Source organism: Oryzias latipes, chromosome 14, assembly GCF_053564925.1.
Source record: "Oryzias latipes strain Hd-rR chromosome 14, Olatipes_Hd-rR_3.1".
Classification (NCBI taxonomy): domain Eukaryota; kingdom Metazoa; phylum Chordata; class Actinopteri; order Beloniformes; family Adrianichthyidae; genus Oryzias; species Oryzias latipes.
Window position 1 is genome coordinate 26172828 of NC_136250.1, and position 22625 is coordinate 26195452.

A 22625-nucleotide genomic window follows, 5' to 3' on the forward strand; every position below is an offset into this window, starting at 1 on the left:
CCCAACTCCCAATGGTAAAGTGCCTAGGATAGCACAAGGGTTACAGTCACAGCATACTGATGAGGAATCTGTGCTGAATCCACTTCAGTGAGAAATAAATAAAAAAACACCCCAACAGCCTCTGGTGCTTGAACATGCAATTACAATGATGTCTAACATGTCTAGGCTTAACTTTGCCCATATTTAATTTAAAAATTATACAGTGTGGTGGTATACCTCATTTATTGCAAATAAATCCATACAATAGGAGAGGTTAAAGAATTTTTTTTTTAATAAAAAGCTGTTTTATGGAGTGTTTTTAATTTGGATTAAGGAAAGTTTTAAGAATTTTTTTAAATTTAATGAGCTTTTAAAAAAAGAGCAGAATTGTAATACTTCACATTTTATTTACATAAACTTAGCTCTTTATTAAATTTGTCTAAAACAAAACACTGACGTTGATGTAAATGCGCCCTCTTGTGGAGAATGATTCAAAAAACCCTTTCCCGAGCTGCCATTAGCCTAAATAAAATAGATGATGAGCATTATAAAGACTAGTAGATGTGGATTTAATATTTTTTATTTAGCAAACCCAAAGTAGATGACTTATTTGTACACACAGACTCAGATTGGGTTCAGACAGAACTTAAAAAGGAGTTATCCTAATCAAACAAGCATGTGTTTGATGTTGCATGGGTTTTTGAGAGTACAAAATGTGTTTAACCCGCATTAAAGTCCTATCAGAAACCTAGGATGAAGCATTTATCCATCTGAGATGCACAGGAGTGAACTTACTCTGAGCCAACAGCTCCAAAAACGTCAGGCTGACGGTTCACTTGACTAACATGAGCAATCAGACCAAATCTTGTTGGTCAACAATGTAAATGTGGGTCAAAATCCACCTTAAATATGAGTGAAAGCTGAAATTAAAAAATATGTTACTAATCTATAAACAGTAAAAAAAAAAACAATGAAACAATACTTTTAATATCTCAGCAGCTTTGGATGAGCCACCTGACAAGAAAAAGAGAAGCTTTGACGTGTTTTTTCAAACAGAAAATGTGGAACATTCCTGTCACCTCCAGATGACCAACAGCAGTTTTCAACAATTCAAGTCTGCTCTGTTCGGGGAAAAAATGGACTTTCACAACCTTAGAGAAGATCATCTGAGGTTAAAAGTCTGCTGACGGCAGCTTTGCTGCTCGGCTGAACTGCAGATCTTCTTCCTCCTGAGGATCTGTAACCGTTAAGCCCATTTGCTGCAGTTCACATCCCGGAGAGTTCACTGTGGGGCAGGATTAGATGTGGCGGCCCTCAGGATGCCCCGCAGCACCTTGTAGTTGCTGAGCGGCTGGTTTTCTTTGGGGGGGAAGCAGGGGCCGCAGTCCGTCACATAGGAAAACGGGAAGCGCAGCACCCAGAGGCCGTCGGGCGGCAACACGATGTCCGTTTGCTCTGGATGGAAGACGGGACAGGGAGGAGGACCGGGCTGCACCTGGAGAGCAGCAAAGATTTGGAGAAGGTTTCAGTTTCTCACTTTAGTTCCCAACTCTGGAATCAGTTCACATTTAAAAAACAGATCAAAAGTTTGCTTTTTTTTGTTTGTTTTTTCCAGTGTTCAGCACAATCTGAAAATAAATCTCTGATGTGTTTGAAAAATTCCCCAGAAACCCACCACATCGTTCTGTAATGGGTATATTTATTATAATGTTGCCTTTTAAAAATCAATTCTAAAACTTTACTTTTAATTGTTAATTCTTGATTTTAATGACAAATGCACCTTTTAATAGTTTTAACCCATAAATAACCCATATTTTAAAAGACTCAGTTTTTCTTAAAATAAAATGCTGTGGAATATTCCGCAGACCAAAAGGACGAAGGAACACAGTTCTGATTAGAGCTGCACGTTGAGGAAAACTCGCAATTTTTCGATGTTAGTGATCAATATTGCGATGACGATATAACTTGCGATACATGAACAAATAGCAAAACAACTAAATACACTATTTTCATTTCCCTGCAACAGTTAGATTTAATTTAGAGTCCAGATAACTTAAATGACACTACCAATGACCCTCATCTAGCGAACATAAAAAGGCTCCATCTGATTGGTCAATCATGTAAATGGCTCCACCCGATTGGTCAAATGCACAAAGAGATTTATTTGGTTCGTTAAATAGTTCAAGCTGCCTTAAGATAGTTTTAGCGCATTTAAGGTTTCCATTTATCACAATCTTCGCCGACTTTTGCGATATGCGTATTGCGCAGCTTGATATCGTGATAACGAATAATTTTCAATTTATTGTGCAGGCCTAGTTCTGATTGTCACCATAGGTTTTAAAGGTTAAATTAGTTGTTATTTCTAGTTTTTATTGACATGATTGAAATTAGGTCCATTTATCTATTTATACATTTTTTAATGTGTTTTTTAATGAAACAGTGAACTAACAGTAAATACAGTTTTACATTTTGTTGAACATGCGATCTGATGCTCTTTGGGGGCGGGACCTCTTACCTGGGGGTTCAGAGTGACCTCCAGCGGCGCGTCCGGCACGACGACAAAAAGGCGAGTCAGCTGAGCAAAGTGCGGCTTCAGGCCTCGCCCCTGGGAGGGGGAGGGGATGTACAACGGCATGTCTGTGTTCAAAACCCGTGTGGCGGGATCTTTGGCGCCCCCCGGCCCCATCACCTTCACTATTTTATCAGGTCCGCAGCTGATGAAGCGGCGCCCCCTGCTGTCCTCGTACTCGAATCCCACAAAGACCCGGGCCATGTCGTCCCTCCTGCGGCTCCTGCCAAGGCCTCCAGTGCTCCCCCGTTTCCCAATGAGGCTTTTGTTAGGAGCTGGCCACGAGGAGGCGCCCCCGTCCAAAGGCTCAGAGAGTCCCGCATCCTCGTCTGATCGAGATCGGATCACCAAATCCCACGGCAGGAGGAAGGAGGAGCCGGGGAGGAAGCCGGGCTGCTCCAGACCCGTGTGGCAGTTGTACGACTTGGCCGGGCCCAGCTTGACTAGCGACCAGCTGGAGAACTTGGGGAGGAGACCCTTCGGGCAGCCAGAGTGCATCATGCCAGGGAGGTACTCCACAGTTGAAGGCTGGCGATCAATGAGGCTCGGCCTCTTCGGCTGGCCCTGCTTTTCGGGGCCATCTCCGTCCCCGTAGGGCTCCAGGCTGTCCGTGGACCGACCCAGACTTAAAGCCAGGCTGAGGCTGGCGTCTCCGGGGGTGTGGCTCTGCGCTGAGCTGGGCTCCTTTGGCCGATCCGCATCACCAGACCCCTCACAGGAGGCCTGCTGGGCCTGGTTGCTGGCGGGCGCCGGATCGGGAGTGCTGGGCTGGAAGACCGGAAAGTCAATCCTCTCCAGCTTCCCGCAGCATTTCTCCTCCAGCATCTGGACAAAAATAATAATAATAATGGATTGGATTTATCTGCGCTTTTCAAGACACTTAAAGCGCTTACATCATGTCCATTATTCATTCACTCCTCATTCATACTTGGTGATGGTAGCTACTGATGTAGCCACAGCTGCCCTGCGGCAGACTGACAGAGGCGTGGCTGCCAGTTCGCGCCTACAGCCCCTCTGACCATCACCGGGATCATTCATACACATGCACACACCAGTGGAGCCACACTGGAGGCAAGGAGGGTGAAGTGTCTAGCCCAAGGACACAACGACATTTTGGCTGGTGGGAGCGGGGATCGAACCGCCAACCCTTCGATCATTGGACGACCCGCTCAACCACCTGAGCCACTGTCGCTCAGAAAACAGCTGCATTTGCTGGTTTTTAGAGCTGGAACGGACTGAGGGTTACGCCTCGTCTCATTCAAGGGCCAAATCAGCTTATAGAGAATGAAAAAAAGGATTTTAAGTTTACAAAAATTGAGACATTTAACACTTTAACCATGAAAGAGTACATTGTAAACTTGAAAAAAATAAAAATTTGAAGAAGAAGAAAAAATTATTTTAAATTTGAAGTGACACTTTAAACTGGGATTAAAAATCTGTAAACATAAAACTGTTACTAAACAAACAAAAACTTTAATTGTGCCAACTTGTGTTTTGTATTTTCACATTTTTGTTTTTTCATCTCTCCCATTTCATCCACGGTTTCTATTCAGACTTTTTGTGTTGGAAGTTGGTCCTAATTCTACACGGGGGCGGGGCGTTGAGACCATTGGCTACCAGAACATTAGGCGTTATGGTGACATCATTTCCGCCGCCTGCCTCTGATGTTGTGATAATGCTCTACCAATGTTTGGCACCGCAGAGGAAGAGAGACGCATTAGGATCAACCCCAAAAACAAAAAGTCTGATTTGAAAATGTAAAGTGAGAGATGAAAACAAAGAAAAACAAACTAAAAAAAAATAGAAAACAGCAGCTGCTACCAAAAGAATTATGTTTCATTTGGTAACAATGTTAAGTTTATAGTTTTTTTATTCAAATTTTCAGGACAGTTTCTTCGAATTTACCACCCCCCCCTCCAATTTAGACTTTTGTCTTAATTTACAATGTCTACTTTTCAAATTTACAATCAGTTTTTTCATTTACTTTAAGGTGATCCTGATTTGACCTCGTACAAATCTATCCAACTCAAGTTCTAAAAGAGCAAAACTATTTTCCCTTAAAAAAATTATATTTTAAAGTTGAGGGGATCAAAAGTGACAAAAATAAACGGCGCAAAACTAAGTTTTATTTTGTATGTTTCTTTGTGTGTATCTATCTATATACGTGTAGTTATATGTTTGTATATGTGTATCTTAAAATGAATGTATACTTTTTAGAGAGGGAACGGGACTATTATTGAGAGTGGGTGTGGTAGTAAACTTGGTCTAGAGCATGGGGGTGAGAATTCACTCCTTATCGGGTTTTTATTGTATTTCTTAATTTTATTTTTATTTAGTCTTATCTTTCCTTTTAAAGTATCGTCATCATCTGACAGGCATCCCAAAGCGAACCTGGTAGAAGTCGTAATTGGCGGCCTGAACGTCGAAGGGATCTTCTCGAGGAGCCTGCTTCCGGCCGCAGTTACAGCTGGAGGTGGAGCGCCCCCTGCTGTTGTGGTTCAGGATGGGAGGGTTGTGATCCACGTCTGGCTTCTCGTCTGCAGAGAGAAGAATGAAATCTTCAACTAAGGTCTTAGTTATGAGTTAAATCAAGACTGAAGACTCTGGGATCAGGATTCAGCTTTAAACTTACTTTCAAACACAAAAATATATATATTTCCTTTTACATAAATATCAGTTTGAACGAAACTGTCATGAATGAAACTGAATTCTGGCGTTTAAAGCAAAACCAGGACAATAACAAAACGGATGAAGGGAAAAGCGGTCATCATGAGGTCGTCACCTGGTTGAGGCAGCAGGTGGAACTTGTGAACGCAGTGTTGGTCCGTCAGGCTCCTCTCCTCACACAGCTGGTGGCCGTTGCTCCAGAACTTGTAGCAGTCTTCGTGAAGCTGCAGAGCGTAGCGCTGGAAGGCCACGCCCCGCGCATGCTGGCTGTACACCCGCAGGGCCTGCGTCAGCTGGTTTTTGTGCACTGTTGTGGTGTAGTTATGGGGGAGGTTGGACTGGTACGCACTGTGAGCCAGCGGCAGAGCTTTCTGACACCGGTTCTCAGAGAATTTTGAGTCAGCGTCGAGAAACCCATCCAGAACCTTCAACTGGCTTTGCACTTTAGCAGCCAGTTCGGCCATTTCTTCGTCCGTGTTGCTGATCAAGACGTGATGGAGTTTGGACGCCACACTGGCCCATTTGGTGTAGTTTGGCAGCTCAAAGTGCGAGGGCTGTGGGTTTCGACCCACGCTGTCGTCAAATCCTTTCTTGGTCTGCACCAGCTCTACGTGCTGCCACAGGAACTCCTTCAGGCTGCAGTCCACCAGCTGACTGACAACCGACAGACCGCCAGCGTCTCCACCGCCGCCGAGCTGCCGAGCCGAGCGCCGCATCTGTTGGTACTTCCTCGGTCCAGATATGGTCACGCTGGGTTCCTGGTCAGTTAAGATGCAGTTAGACCGCAGCTGGGTGAGCAAGGTGCTCACCGGATCCTCGTCTGCTGTGGGAATCACATACACAAACGCCTGGTTGGCGGGAACAGTGAACAGACAGTTGCTGCTCTGGTTGGTCAGGACTCTGCTTTTCCGGAAGATGCGATAGATCTGGTCCTCCAGAGCGTGCTGCAGGCGCCGCCGAGGAGAGTGCTTCTTGGGTTTGTCAGGGTTTCCTCCAGACTCTGGGCTGTTGGAGATCTGTAAATGAATTAGATAAAAAAAAACGTTTTAAAACAATACTAGTCACTTTAAAGTCACTCCAATCATCTTTTGATCTATTTTCAAAGTGGTCTCTAAATGAAAATGATGCCATTTTCAGCCCAAATCAAAAACCTGTGCCGTTTTCTAGGACATAGTTTCTGCAGAGCAGCAATGGTTTGTTAGAAATTCACCTTTTACTTGTTTGCGTAACTGCTGGCGCACAGCAACCCCACTCCCTCTTCCCCTCTCTCTTTTTTTTTCTACGCCGCAAATATGTTCTTTTACAAAGAGCAAAATTTTCCGCCTGGCCCCGAGTCACAACAACTGAATAAAGAAAAGCTGAGAATTGCAATTTTGAGCTTAATCTTTTCCATATATGTCCTCCATTATCAACTATAATTTCATCAGTGTGTTTTTTAAAATAATTTTATACTAATTGAAATAAGTAAAATGTTCCTTGTAGTCATAATTTGTCTATCTGAATAAATGTATTAACCTTAATAAAATTATGTCTTAGTTTTTAAAGTCTGTAAATCCCAGGCTTTAGGGGTCTCCAATTTTTTTTCCACATTTATCTTTTTTTTTGCAATAGATGTATAAAAAGTTTCCAAAAAGTACTTTTTACCCCCCTAAAAAATATATTTAATTGTTTTGTATTGTGAGCCTCTAACATGAGCCGTCCGTCTGATGTACTCATTCTTGATCCTATCTATCCTGGTCACTCTCAGCATCTTCATCTCAGCTCTGCTTCCTGCCTTTTCCTCAGTGCCACTGTCTCTTGGCTGAACAGCATAGCCGGTTTGTTTTGAACCCCATTTGAGCAGAAACTCTGACCCTTTTCTCCTCTCATTCCAACCCGCCAGCACTCGCTTGTTCACTTCTATTCCACACTCTCCATTACTCTGGACTGTTGACCCTAGATACTTAAAATCCTCCACCTTCTTTATCTCTTCTCCCTGTAAAAATCGCTCTTCCACTTGGGTCCCTCTCATTCACACACATGTACTCCGTCTTGCTGTAGCGAACCTTCGTTCGTCTCCTTTCCAGGGCAAACCTCCACCTCTCTAGCTTCCCCTCCACCTGTTCCCTGCTCTGGCTACAAATCACAATATCATCTGCAAACATCGTAGTCCAACCTCATCAGTAAGCCTGCCCATCACCACTGCAAACAGGATCAGAGCTGATCCCTGATTTAATTCCACCCCACCTCACTCCAGACTTCCTCATATAATACAACAGTTTAGGCATTGGCATTAATCCATACAGCTGCTCACAAATGTTCCCTTCTGCTCTTAGTCCAGCTTCAACTACTCTTTCACACAACTCATCAACTTTATTCCTCTATATAGGTTGCCAAGACTCTGCACATCTCCCTTATTATTAAAAACAAGGGCATCATTTTAAGAAATTGAAGAATATTACAGTTTAATACTACAGTTAAAAGCCAAACGTACACCCCTAAAGAGAAAGACTGATGCAAAAAAAAAAAAAAAATGCTTTTATTTTCTTAAAAAAAGAACAGATAAGTCTATGCATCCTATAATCAACCGATATTAAATTTAATTTTACACCCTGGTCTAAACCCAAAAGTGATCGATTTCTCTTTATTATTACTGTTAAAGGACGTTTAGAAGAGGACCTTTAGGGTTCCGTTCATCTGGAAGACAAAGAGCAGGCGCGGGGGGCAGGGCCTGCAGTTCAGCTTCCACTCCTTGGACACCGGGCAGTCTTTGATGGCTGCCCGGATCAGCGGCAGCACCTTCTGCCGCAGCGCGTCCATGGCCCTGAAGAGCCGGTCGTAGGTCACGTCGAAGGTCTGGTTGGGATGAACCATTAGAAGGATGTGGCACACGGAGAACAAGTACAGCAGATGCAGGCAGTGCTGTCGTTCCAGGCCTTTCCAGAAGTCGTGGGCGTCGGAGTGGCTGGTGTCGGCGCCCACAGACCGACAGGCCCGGAGCAGCTGGCGGCTGTCGCACACGGAGGAGAGATGCAGGTACAGGACCCGGTTCTCCTGGTCGTAAAACGCCTGGATGAGGCTGTCCGCCGAGCCGCCATCCTCCGCTTCGCCGAACATCGGGAAGATGTTTTTGTCCGCCAGCGTGTTGAGCAAAGACTCTTTCAGCGGCCCGCTTTGCATGTTGCTCTTCCCAAAAACACCGACCACACACAGGCCGTCGTCCCGGTAAGCGGGGTCCTCCTGGAGGTCAGCCTGCAGCAGAGTCCCCACTGAGACCGGCACAGACATCCCGGACTCCTTCATCATCAACCGCGGGGGACCGAAAACACTAATGTACCAACTTTCTGCTCCACTTCCGGTTCTTTCCTTAACAAACGTCCGGTTGAAAACAAACGTTTTCTTCGGTTCCGCCTGTGATTATTCTCACCTACGCTCCTTTTTTCTTTGTTCAAAGATAAAACTTCCTGCTGGTAATTTTTTTAAAAACTTTGCAAAATAATTTTTTGTATTACAGTCAGTTAATAGTAAAGTAATAAATAAAGTTAGTAAATTGAGATCATAAACAAAGTTAATTATTATTATTATTATTATTATTATTATTATTATTATTATTAACATGTTCCAGTACAATTTTCAAAGTAAAGCACAATAAATCTCATATAGTGTACATACATGTAAAGACATTTGAAATAGTTTAACAACATCTTATAACAGAACAACCAATGCAATATAAAACACTGAAATACAATGAAAAAAAAAAAAGTAGGGGTCTTTTAATTAGATGTGATAAGTTCAAAAACTTTAAATAGTCTAATTGTTTCTAATCACTTCTGAACATGTGTTCTTAAATTTTCTATAAAGGTCAGTCTCATTCAAAATATTTAGGAGATTGGTTTCCAGGGGAGTATTCCAGAAAGCCGGTTATGTGAGTTACCAGGGTAAGTTTGAGGCTAAGGAAGCGGATAACCTCAGCTTTCGGTTCCAAAAACTGAGGTATGTTTCAGGGTCTGCTTAGTTTCCATAGCAACTTATGCTCTTAACATAACCTGGTGCAGGTTTAGTTGAAGGTTAGTTTGTTCTCAGAAAGGTGAAGCAGCCTGGCGTGTCCATTTGAAGATGATTTAGTGAATGAAGAAGCTCAGATAATACTTTTTCCGCCGTGAAAGGGTGATATACGGTGATACGACCACGTAATTAGTTGCTTCAGTTAAGATAAATAATTTTTTTGAGTTCAGTCAACTTAAAAATAACACGTCGTTATCAGACATTTATTTTAATTTCATTCAAATTAAATCAATTAAATAGGTGTAACTTTGGTGCCTTTTGTCAGATTGGCAGCGCAAGGAATTGTGGGATACCATTCCCTTTGCCTGTCAGGAAGGATTACGGTTTAAGTGTGGGTTTTTGACCAAATGTGTTTTGTTGTTTAGCTGTTTTACTTTGTTTTGCCAACTTATTTTGTCCTACTATGTTTAATTCTTTCTGCACCATGAGTGAGAGGGAGGGAGAGGATGATGAGGTTAATTCAAACCACCAGTTCAACTTGACGACACAGGACTTGAAGGTAAAGTCAGTGTCATAATTTTTGAAATCATGTTTCATGTTGCAAATCCATTTTGTTTCATTGATTTTATTGTTATAAAAATGAGAATATCTGCAACCTCAAACTCAGACATATGAGAGTTCAAGAATTAAATTAATATGGAAAAACATTCAATTGAATTGGAGTAATATGACATTTAGTTAGATAAATATGTAAATTTGAGTTGTAAAAACAATTATTGAATTGGATAGACGAAAGAAATTAGGTTATATAAATTTAACTCAGTTACTTGTTACCAATTGAACGAGATGGAAACTCATGCGTTTACTTTGTCCAATCTTTTTCTCCAGGCTAGAAACTGTTTTATTTGCTGATGCAGCCATGTAATTATTTTGATGGGTGTATAATCTTCATACGCCGTCATTAAAATCTCCGACTCCGTCTCCCTAGAGTATAGCGCTCTCTTTTTTTCTCCACGCGTTTCCATGGTGACTCTGGAATTCGCCGATCCATTGAGAATGTCTTTACTTGCCGTGCACGCGCATTAACCCAGGGTTAACATGTCGAGCGTAATTACGCTCTTTTGGAACCGACAAACCCAGAGTAAGCAAGTTCAGGTTGATTTCAGCCAGAGTTCAGGGCTAAAGTCAGGGTAGTTTAAACATGCTTTCTGGAATACCCCCCTGACCTTTTTCTCTTTATCATGTTTTGCCCAAACTAATATTAGGTTTATTATATATGTTTTGTCGTAATAATAAAGAAAATCTTATGTTTATGCAATATAATGCTTTTACCAAACATGCTTATAATATGTATATCATTCCAAAATATAGATTAAGGTTACATTTTGTAATTTAATTCAATGAGTTGTTTTTAGTGTTGGTGGGGGGAGGGAAGTTTGGGCACCTCTGCTTAGACCTGCTGCCCCTGCGACCCGGTACCGGATAAGCGGAGGAAGATGGATGGATGGATTATCATTGTTCTTCTTCTTCTTCTTCTTATTATTATTATTAGTTGTAGTAGTAGCAGTAGTAATAGTAGTAGTAGTAGTTTTGTTGTTGTGGCTGTCGTTTACAATAACAACAGTTTTAGCATTTAACAGACACTTGACAGTTTTTTGTGTTATTTTATATTTGATCATAAAGTGACTTCCCTAATATCTTCACTTTTTATTAATATATATATGATCATTTCTCCTTTTTTTAAGTGTACAATATTATGAGGGGTTTGTCTTATTATTCTATTGCATGTGTGGAAAATGGTGTTTCTGTTTTTCTGTTTGTTTTTATGCTACGTACAGCACTTTGAGCTGTTTCCTAACATGAAAGGTACTTTACAAATAAAACTTATTAAACTGAATTTAATTTTATTCATTTGATACATTTTCTTCTGTAAAACAAAATAGGTTAACTGTATAAAATCTCTGGAGGTAGAGTTAAGAAATCCTTTTATTTTATGTTTATTTTTACTTTAATTGGTGTGAAATTAATGAATAAACATTTCTAAACATTCTATGTTTTCCACTATGGTTTTCCAGCTGTTGATCAGATTCAGTCTTACCAGGACCTTAACTGTACCAATAAATGTATAGTCTAACACTGGCCAATAATCAAATAAGTAAATAATTTTGAACATTGATGTTCCAAAAGAATATCTTGGGAGTGGCTTTCTGCAGCTAAATGGACCTAAAGGGGAAAGAAGAATGAAGCAGATAGCCATGCTAGATAAACTGCAGAGATGTGAGAAAATATCATTGGACCGAAATCAAAGTAAATGTGGTTCCGGTCACAAAGCATGATAAAGACATAATGTTTTTTATGTTGTTTGAGAGAGATTCTTTCTTTCCCATTTGTGCTCAGTGAGGGGTTAGTAGCCCATCTTTTAGTTCTTCTTCCTTCTTGTAGGTTTTTCCCTTTTTAAATGCTTGACGCCCACTCTCCCTCTCCTTGTCATGTTCCATTGTCCTGAGGGAGAGGAGCTAAAACGGGCTGCTAATGCTGTATTTTCCTATCTGTTGTTTTTATAAAGTTGCCAGTTCCATTATAAATGTAAGTGGTCTCTATTGGTGTGTTACAAACCTTTTTATTTTCTAAAACCTCGCCAAAGTGAACCAGTAACAATTAAGTAGAATTTACTCAGTTTTATTAAAAAACTTTTTTTTTTTCATTTTTATCTGTCATCAAGCTCGTAACTGTGCCATATTTGACAAAAGAATGTGGTTATGAATTAAACTATATTGTTCAGTTAGAATGGTTTTTATATTTTTCAGGCATTTTTCCTTTTTGACTCGCCTGGTTTATACTTTTATTTACAGGCAGGGTCGAGTGTTTAACTCCATGATACACCATAAAAGGCTAAGCTCCTCATTCAACCCTGTAATGGACTGGATAAACTCCATTCACCCAGGGGATTATTATCAGTGAAGTGCTTCACAATGCCGTCTGTTAAAGGGGTGTGTGTGTCTGGACCCAAAGCATGGACAGGAGACCTTCAGAACAGCATTTCATGTTGTAATCCATGTCTGAAGAGCACTTAGTTTCTTCTGTAAGTACATTCAAATATAGAAAAACAGCTTATCTTCTAAAAAATGTGAAATACTTTTAAAGAAGAGCATTTTCATGAATTTATGGAATTCAAAACAAACATTTAATCCTAATTTATAAATTCTGTCTCAATTTACCGTCGTAACAGTAAAGCACCAACAACTACAACGAGTCTTTGCTGCGCACGAGATGTTTACAAAAATGGCTAAATCAAGTCAAGCTGTGACAGAAGCTAGCTGCGTTGTGAAATGGCCTGCCGTAGCAAACCCTTAACCCTTGTGCTGTCTTAGATGACCCCACCCTTACATTGACGTGTTCTCCCTACCATGACAAAGGTGGATAAAGGTGGAAAGATTTCATGTAGTAATGGACACCAGTGAGGTTCACAAATTATTGAAGAAAAAACGTTCAAAGCACTGTCTAGTGGGTCTAGATGACCCAACTCCCAATGTTAAAGTGCCTAGGATAACACAACGGTTACGTGATGGGGAGTTTGTGAAAAGAATGTTTGCTGAAAGTAGCTGACATTGTTTGTCCAGAGCAAAAGAAAATGTTTGAAGAAATAAGTCTGTCAAATGATACAATAACTAGACGAGTAGAATACCTGGGTAGCAACCTCAGGGAAAACATCTGGGGTTAACTGTACAAATGACACTTGGATTATTAAAGTTATTAAGAACAACTTTTTCTGTTTATCCATTGTTTTTCACCAAAATTAGCCCCTAGTCTAATGTCGAGTTCTTAATTTGGGAGCGTCCTAAATTTGGAGTAACCAATAAACCTATGAAGCATGTTTTTGGATGGTGGGAGGAAGCCGGAGTCCCCGGAGAAAACCCACGCATACACGGGGAGAACATGCAAACTCCACACAGGAAGGTCCACCATTGGGGTGCTGAGTCAGGGTTCTGATGGTCTTAAATATGTCATGTCTGTTTGTCCGTCTATCCATCTATCCATATCAATCAGTTTATGAGTATATATCTTTATTAGGTTTAATGTATCAATGTAGTCTATATATTGGCTGGATGGCTCAGTTGGTTTAGTGCAGGACTTGACATGGGAAATCAGGGTTTCCTAGGGGGCACAATGAGCCTCATCTAGTGTGGGTGCTTGGGCAAGACCCTTCACGCTACTGCCTTGCTATGTAGCTACAAGTGGCCCAAAGTCTAGATCTGATTCTGTTGGTCCCCAGCCCGGATAAAATACAGGGTATAAAAATCTCTGCCATACCACCTGTGTGATTTTGATGATTTTCTCATAAGCTCCTTTAGCTACATTAAAAGTCTAAAAACGTTGAATTTCCTGACTGGTGCATTTGTGGGGTAGTCCACTTTTCTGAACCTACACGACTGCATTCATACACAAAAATGTAGAATAAAAAAACAATCAGAAATTGTGAGGAATGTTTTGTTTGTTTGAACGAGGAAACTTTTTCTGTTGTGACATTGAGTAAAGTTTCTCCAGAGAGTTTTGGTTTTCAGTTTAAACAAAGTGATCTAAAAGTAAAATGCGGTAGAAGTGAAACTCTGACTTTGAGTTTTGACCTTGCCCGTTTAGTGGTCGTGTCTGTAGCCGCTTCTTCTTTCTTTTGTTTCTAATGTCACATAATATAGGTTCACATATTTACTTCTGTCATTTCCATCTGGAAGCAAAGTCCTGTTGTTTCCCAGCAGGTTGGGCTTGATGGTAACCCTCCACAGAGCCTCCCACCCTGCAGGGCTTTCTTCCTTCCTGAAGAATGTCTCTCCTGCTCTTCCTCTTTCTGTAAGGAGTCATTACTAGCTAATCATGTTTGACTAAGTGCAGCAGGGCCAGAGCAACTTCCCTGCAGTTACCTGCTGACAAACACTTTCTATCTTTTGACTGCTGTAATGCCTTTGATTTATTTGACCATTAAGGGATGAGTCTGCAGCTGCTTTTCCATGTCCAGACACTTCAATGTTCAGCTTTTAGCTGGCCGCCTTTCTTCTCTCCTGTTACCGTGGTGATGCTGTACTTTTATGTTTTTCTGCTAGCTAAAAATCAGAGATTGTAATTCTGAATTTTTACTCGTTATCTGTTACTTGTCTGGAGTGAAACCGCCAGAAACCACATCAGCGCAGGGAAAACTTACAGCATTGGGGTATTCCCTGTCTCTCAGCATGGGGGGTGGGTGGGTGGGTGGGGGGGTGTCATTTGTGCAATGCCATAAAGCACAGTATTGACTACCAGATGGAAGCAATTAGAAGATAAGCAGTACTGAAGGGGACAAGCACCCACCCTCACAAGTGCTTCCACTCCTCAAACTCTTAACGTCTCAAACACAATTAGTCATTTCAGAGTTGTAACAGAGAAATTCCCCTGGGAGTGTAAAATGACATGCCCCTGCGGTATAACATGAATAAATTGATATCAAATCTGCTGCTGGAGCTCAAGCAGCCAGCCTCAAAGAGAACCAGGGACTCTGGTGATTCATTTAATAAGGAGATATTAGTTGCTTTTTCGCGGATTTGTGCCTTTTGAAATCTGCCTCATCATATAATTTAAAACAGACCAATCTGCTGTGAAAGCGCAATAAGTGGGGAAGCTCCTCGCTGACCTTTTAATGGACAGGATAAACCCTCCCACCATAAGGGATTACCATCAGTAATACACCGCGCACTGGGGTGCGGCCTTTCCTTAAAATGAATTGTAGAGATTAATCTGATTGAGGACTGATTAAATAATACTCTGAAAAATGCTTCTGAAAAATTGCCCCTCCATTGTGGCTCTTCAGCTTTGAAGAAAAATGCTAATATTCTAAATAAAAATGTCTTTGTAGCTTTAGTTAAATTGTTTTAGTTATGTTTTTTGTAATCAACATGTTTATGTTTTAACATGTCAGATAAGTATGAAAAATTATGCTAAAATGGATCAAAATCTACTTTTACAATCTACCATCAGAGTGATTTCTTATTACAATGAGCACATATTTTTCTCTTCTGCTGGACAACAGTGTCTAATTTCTGTTCAGAGGTAAGGTTTTTAATGTACAGAATTACATTTGCATGTATAGATTAAAAAAAATTGGATTCTACACCAATAATGTTTATACTCAACAGTAACAGGAGAAAAAGGAGGAAGGCACACTAAAGTCATAATGATAGAAATGTTGTGTTTCATTTAACACAGGGGATATTTTACTTAAAAGGAATTTAGATGTGCTGCTGTCAAAATTAAACTAGTTAAATATTGAAAAATAATCAATCTTGAAGTTTTTTTTTTTTTCTAAAAGAAAAATTAAAAAATAAAATAAAATCAACGGATGTAAACAAAACTTTAAAAAACTTTGGTGACTGACCTGAAAATATCTTTACTGTAGAGTCAAAACTTAAGGAACAAAAATAACGTTTTGCACGTTGAATTGAAATAATAGTTAAAAAAAAAACATGTGACAACAATGACCCATATTTGAACACACAAACCTGTATTCTTTTTTTGAAAAGTCCAGTGTTTTTTGTTGCAATAGCCTTTGTGGTTCTCCTAATATATATTAGCTTTAAAAAAAAAAGCTTCATTTTTATGTTGACATTACAGAAAAATTCGAACATAGTAAAAACACCTTTACGAGAGACTATTGTCTGTTAGTTACAAACTGACAAGAAAAACTGTGATCAGATCTGTGTGAAGGACAGTAATATCCCATATTGACCTTAATGACCAAAGCAGTTATAGTGGCAGCAATATTTCTCATTTAAAAGAGCTTTTTGATTCAAAGGGAATTACTGTGAAAATGGTTTCCATTGTTGTGAAACTTAAAAAAACAAATCCTAGATGATGTTTGTTTTCCCTTCAAGTGAGCTTCAAATAATCTTCCTAAAATGGGTGCACTTACAGGTAGGAAGTAAAACACCTTAAAATTTTTGCATGGCAACTAATTGGCACAATTTTTGTGTTTTAATAATATTTTCATCCTTAATGTTTTAACATATTGCTCAATGTTACAGAAGAAACAATAAAGTCCAAAAGAAAATTGTACCTTGGTTGAAAAACAAAACAAGAATAGCTGCTTGTGCTTTTTTATTCCCTGATATAAAAAATAAATCCTTAATTGTTGTGCTCCTTTTACCTTCGTGGAGGGTTTTGTTCTGTTGGTTTATACTGTATTGTGTATTTATTCATTTATTTGGTATAACCTTTTTACTTTGTCTATGATCTGTGTCATATAGTGATTTATTATCACCATTAATATTTATTTTTTCAAATTTTGTACCTGATTGCAAATACAATAATTAATAAACAAATCATGGGGGGAAGAAAGTTACAAAAATCCACATTAATCATCCCTTAATTGCATTAACCGACCTGAACGCTTGTTTCATATATAGCTGTCTACACGCCCATCAATGCATTTTCTAAACCTGCTTATTTCCCATTCAGGTTCTGGGGTTGCTGGAGGCTACGTTGTCAGGTGAAATGGTGGATGGTTCATGAGTTCCATGACAGGGCTACACAAAAAGAGAAAACCAGACTCTCTGACATTCATCTTACTTAAAAAGTTACCTATTAACTATGCAGCATGATTTTGGACTGTGGGAGGAAGCTGTAGAGCCACCTGCAATTGTTGGTGCATGTTTAACATGTGTCCATCCATTATTTTCTTTTTTTAAAACCTGCTTAATCACAGAGCTGCTGGAGCCAAGTCATGAAATCTGAATGATTTCATAAGCAGGTCTCCAGTCTGTCACAAGAACATGCACACCTATAGGGGCAACTTAGAATCACCAATCTATACGCATGTGTTTGGACTGCGTGGGAGGAAACCCAGAGAAACCCCACACATGCACGATGAGAGCATGCAAACTCCACACAGAAAGAACCCGGCAGAATTTGAACCAGGGCCGTCTCGCCATAAGGTGATTGTGCTAACCACTGTTCCACTGTGCAGCCCTGTTCATCACATGTAAATATGAAATAAAATAGTTCCCTTGCTTTGTTTTGAGGTGTCAATTTTCTCCTGAAACCAAGGCCTTCTGTGATAGTGTAGCACCGGTGGAAACCGCTACAATGGGCAAGCAGACTGCAACAGTGAGCACAGGAAGCAACGGAGGCAGCTTGAAGTACATTTTTATTAATTATGTCCGACACATCCGCTTGTGTTGTGCTACTAAGCTATTAGAAAGAAGCCAAAAGGATAGACCTAACGCTTACAGACTTTTGCAAAACTTTTCAAACTACACCTGCATTTCGTTCCATCTAATTGCTGAAATTCATTTCATAATAAAGGGAGATAATCCTTCCAAATTCCATGCAGATAAAACCGATGGTAGAAAGCATTTTCTAAAACAACTTCCCTCTTATTTACATCTTGCAAACCTAATGCTACAAATTATTCTTTGCATCAACTAACATGTTTAAAAATGTTTTTTTTTACTGTGTTTCCATTTAAGTTTTTTAAAATTCAATATTACACTCCTTCCCAAACACTCAAACATTAGGTTTTACATTAACAACTGCTGCTTTTTAAAGACAACATGCCTCGTTAAATGTAAATATATTCATTAAAGCATGTATGCATGCAAGTTCCCACTTTTTTTGGGTGCTGACTGATATAACACACCATTCCATCTGTTATCTTCCAGCTATCTGCCTGCAAAAGGCAGTGGCTCTAAAATCTGTTTGTCATGACTTATGTAATTTGCCTCTCTAAGACAACGTAGGTTATTTGATTCATATTGATAAAATCATTTGTGATCGTTTTGAAGCCAACATTGCAAGTGCGAGGAAATGCACTTTTAAAAATACAATTTCCTGTTTGTGCAGAGATAATTTCTAGTCACCGTTGAGAGAGCTGTCTGAGTGCTACTTGCTTTTGAAAATAACAAATGGTCCAAATTGTGTAATATCTACTGACCTTATCTATGTTCTAAATCTGAAAAGGCACTTTACATTGGCTTTTTTCTAATCACACAAAGGCTCTTACATCCTATATGAGGGCGCACTTGTGGCTAAAAAAAGCCAACTCTAATGCCGTTAATAGATTTGAACCTTTTGTTTTTGACAGTTGTGTTAAACCTTTGATTTTGGGGAAGTGCCTGTGAGAACCCACTACAGTTTGCTTGTTATCCTGTGGGGGGGGGGAGGAGTTGAGGGCTTCTCATGCAGACAACAGGCAGTTCAGTGAGGATTTGAATTTTCCAGTGCTCTTTACATAATTTGCCCAGCAAGGTCCCATGAAAATCTCCAGTTTTTCCTGAAGCTGGGTGTAACTGACTCTTTTTTTTCATCCTTACTACAAACTGAGCTTTTTTGCCTTGTGGCAAGGTGAATTCAACCCTGCATGAGGCTGTTCTGATGGGAATTGAAGTCCACTCAGCTTGGAAGCATGCATGAGTGTATATCTAGTTGGTGAGTGTGCATGCAGTTTGTCTCGGTTGACCTTTGATGACCTGAGGAGCTGCTTCCTATGTTGCAGTATGAGGTCTTAAATAGACCCAAGCTTTCTCCTATGAGGTAACCCTGAACAGGACGAAGTGGGTAAGTAAGGCATCTGAAACAACCCACTAATGAAACTTCTTCATGTATGTTTCCTGAAAGTTGAGTTCTGCACCCCAACACAAAACAATTTATAAGACAGTGAATTCCAGTGGAGGAAACAAGTATTTGATCCCTTGTTGATTAGGTTTGCTCACATGAAATGAAATTGTCAGTGTGTCATCCTACCGGTTGGTTCATTTGACCAGTGAGAGATAGAAAATCCCAAAGGAATTTAAGAAATTGACTTTAAAGAAGTTTGCATTTTATGGAGGAAAATAAGTATTTCTCGGGAAGACTTAGTACTTTGTGGCAAAAGCACAGAGGTCAGACGTTTCTTGTAGTTGATGATAGGTTTCTGCATATCAGGAGGAATATTTTGTCCACTCATCTTTGCAAATGTTTTCTAAATCATTCAGATTTCATGGCTATTGCTTGGCAACTTTCTTGGCTGTATGTTTTGGGTCATTATGCTGTTTGAAGACCCATCCTTGACCCGTTTTGAGCGTCCTGACTAAAGGAGGAAAAGAGGTTTTCACTCAGGATTTGACGGTACAATCACTCACTCACACATGCACACCTAGGCACACTTTAGAGTCTCTGATTAACCTATGAATCATGTTTTTGGACTGTGGGAGGAAGCCAAAGTGCCTGGAGAAAACCCACGCATGAACGGGGAGAACATGCAAACACAGGAAGGTCCCCAGCTGAGATTTGAACCAGAGCCTTTTTGCTGTGAGGCAAGAGCACTGACCACTACACCATGCAGCCCACCTTTGACATTTTAATTACTACTTAATTATTACAGTAGATCTTTCAGAGACAAACTGTTAATCAAATCAAATTGAATACACTGATATCATTGCAAAATTGTTTCAAAATAAAATAAATCGATTATATCCATATTGCAAAATACCATTTCAGTTGAGGTACGGTAGGTTTATTTACTTGACCAAGAGCATCACAGCGGAAAAACACGTGACGGCAGCAAAAACTGATCAGTCCATTATTGCAGTCCAATGTCTAAAAAGATTTTGAATTTAGCAAAGACATATGACCAAACAGGGTGGTAGAATGTTCTAAACAACAGTGGGCTGAACTTTAGGGGGAAAAAAAGTGAATAGATTTGCTATTAATTCTTGTTTACTTGTTTGTTTGTACATATATTTATTTTACACTCAATTATCTTGCAGGATATACAAGGAATCTGGAAAACCTTACCTGCCTCATTCAGTACCCTGGTATTTATCTCTGAGTCACATTGGTTGAATTTTTGGCCTGGATCGATTTTAGGTCAGTCTATTGGATTAAATCGTTCATTCATTCATCTTCTACCGTTTATTCCCTTTCGGGGTCACAGGGCTGCTGGAGCCTATCCCAGACACTTATGGGCGAAGGCAGGGGTCACCCTGGACAGGTCACCAGTCTGTCGCAGGGTCACACATATCACACACCCATGCACACTCACACTCACACCTATGGACAATTTGGAGTGACCAATTAACCTATGAAGCATGTTTTTGGATGGTGGGAGGAAGCCGGAGTCCCCGTAGAAAAGCCACACATGCACGGGGAGAACATGCAAACTCCACACAGAAAGGTTCCCCGTTGTTGTTCTGTTTTCAGGTCCCCCAGCCGGGACTTGAACCAGAGGCCTTCTTGATGTGAGATTAAATAGAATTGTTCAGAATGAACAGATATCGACTATGAATCGTGTTGTCAACCCCAAATTATTATATATATATCATTGCATCCCTAAATACTCATTAAAGATTTGCTGCTGCATGGACTGCCTGGAAGGTGTTATGCAAACTCTTTGAATGTTGTCAAAAAGGGGAAAGGATGGTTCCACTGTGCATAAAAATCCCACAGAGGGTGGAGGAAGTATGACGGTATTTTGGGACCAGACTTGTACGGGCAAACTGCAACGCCATGCAATTCCTCAAGTATGGACCTAGTTGGCTTCCTACAGCAAGACAATGGACTAAAACATTAATCTATACCACACCAGAATCACCTGAAGTCAAAAGAACAAGATGGCGTGGTCAGCAGTCCCCACTGGGCTGGTTTGGGATGAACTGGACAGACAAGTGAAAGCCTTTGAGGGATCTTCTTGAATGAAATTCCTATAAAATATTTTATTTTACTCTAGAATAAATGCAGACACTGTTCAGCTGTTATTTCTGTGTAAGGTCCTTTGATGAATGAAATGTTTGAAATACGTTTTGGTAAATAAAATGTCTTTTTGCCATTCTCATATGCATGGAGCAACAAGATATTAGAATCTATATTTCTTTATACATTCTGGAAACATTGGATTGTTGTCAAACTTTTTACTCTTTCTGTGTGGTAATTCCCCCTCCTCTGTTTTAGCTACAATGTATAAAAAATACACAAAGACGCACAGTGTCGTTGACGCGAGGAAGCAGAGCTGCGTGCGCGCTCCGCCTCTCTGACGTCACTGCCTCCTGATCAGCCGAAATCCCTGATAACGCGGCGCGCTCCCGCTCAGCTCTGAATGGGGGCTCAGTTCAGCCGGTGACAGCTCGTCCAACTCGTCCAGCTCCGTACAGACGCCACGGTCTGTTCCTCCGCGCCGCCCCTCTCAGACTCCCCGGCAGTCCACTGCCCTGCTTCTCTGGGACAACACTGTCATTCAGGTAGTATGGTGGCGCACCGACAGTCCCTACATGGGTTAGTGTTCTGACTCTTCAGTTCTTAAGTTGGTCTCATTGACGGGCGGAGCTCTCTGTCTGTCTCTCCAGGAATGAGAAATGATGGCCGGCTCTGCAGCAGAGGAGAAAACCTTCCGACGGTTCTTGGAGCTCTTTACCCGGGAGATGAGGATGCCTCTGCAGGAGAGCGACCCTGTGCCGATGCGTCCTTTATCGGACCTGGTGTCTGAGGACGAAATAGAAGGAGAATGCCTCGACCTTTGCCTCCAGCACCTCTACAAATAGTTAAGTCTGCACTTTCTGTTCTGGCATGCCGTTTTTTCCCCCTGTCAGTTAGTCATAAGTGTGGGCGCTTTTTGAGGGTTTATTGTGCGCAAAGCGGCGACCCCTATGGGGCTCCATCAGGAGCGCAGGAATCCCCGCTGGCTTCCTCCCACAAAGCAAGGCGGCTACCTGCCCCCCGAGATGCAGGGTGTGTCCAGCAGCAAGTTCAGACAAGTGTCTCCTCTCCGCGCACAAACGGCACGGGGAATTCAAAGTGAGCCTTACTAGATCACACTTCACGTGAGGGAGGCGAAGGCTGTTGGAAAACTTCTGCGCCATCTGCGCGCGCGTTTCTATCTTCGTGCCACAAATAGACAGGCAGCGCGCAGATTCGGAGCTGGAGGTCCACGGAAAGGTGAACCCCTGATTTTGCGTAACAGCGTCATTCTGCTGCGGGAGGGAGGCGGGAGGAGGAGACCATCGCCATCACAGTGAGCGCATCTTCCAGCGCGCTAAAAATAACCTCACTGGTTATGATATTAGGCTCGATCCATGAAATCCAGCACACAACACAGAGGGGGTGGGGGGTGCCTGACACCTGCATTGATCTCACTGTTGGCTATTCATACAAGCAACCCGTGAGGATGAAACTCTCCTCAAAATGCGTTTTTCTTGTTCTTTGTTTCTTTTTTTTCCCTTTTTTTTGGACAGCCCACAAAATCATACTCCTCCATCTGAGATATGCAGAAACTTGGCAGAAACTGAGTTAGCCCTGCCCTGAGCACTGCTGCCTGGCCTGGTTTTTGAATCCAAAATAGGTGCAGAAACTATGCTGGGAAGGACTCATGTAGGGCAAAAAGTAGCAAGGCGACCGATGCCTGTACGTCTGAAAGTGACATTAATGACCAGTTTGC

The 22625-nt window shown here is 41.0% G+C and overlaps 2 protein-coding genes across 2 annotated transcripts in view; one reads left to right on the plus strand and one right to left on the minus strand.

Annotated features, from left to right (window-relative positions):
• Window positions 1-543: 543 nt before the first annotated feature.
• Window positions 544-11243, minus strand: smg8 (SMG8 nonsense mediated mRNA decay factor). Its single transcript, XM_004076823.4, has 5 exons — window positions 7874-11243; window positions 5331-6231; window positions 4940-5085; window positions 2495-3373; window positions 544-1474 (listed from the first exon to the last, which is right to left on the minus strand). The coding sequence occupies exons 1-5, from the start codon at window positions 8498-8500 to the stop codon at window positions 1262-1264; spliced, it is 2766 nt and encodes a 921-aa protein (XP_004076871.1). The 5' UTR covers window positions 8501-11243; the 3' UTR covers window positions 544-1261.
• A 9992-nt stretch (window positions 11244-21235) lies between these two features.
• ppm1e (protein phosphatase, Mg2+/Mn2+ dependent, 1E) overlaps window positions 21236-22625 on the plus strand; it is a 53359-nt gene continuing 51969 nt past the window's right edge. The window contains exons 1-2 of the mRNA XM_023962845.2: window positions 21236-21432; window positions 21538-21731. Of these exons, the coding sequence (XP_023818613.1) occupies window positions 21547-21731 (185 nt within the window). The 5' untranslated portion in view covers window positions 21236-21432; window positions 21538-21546. The remainder of the gene's footprint in view (window positions 21433-21537; window positions 21732-22625) is intronic.

Coding starts and splice junctions, on each gene's coding strand:
- smg8 (XM_004076823.4), bottom strand. CDS start 8,500: ATGATGAAGGAGTCCGGGATGTCTGTGCCGGTCTCAGTGGGGACTCTG. Junction 6,232..7,873: donor AGATGAACGGAACCCTAAAG/GTCCTCTTCTAA, acceptor ATTCATTTACAG/ATCTCCAACAGCCCAGAGTC. Junction 5,086..5,330: donor CCACCTGCTGCCTCAACCAG/GTGACGACCTCA, acceptor TTCTCTCTGCAG/ACGAGAAGCCAGACGTGGAT.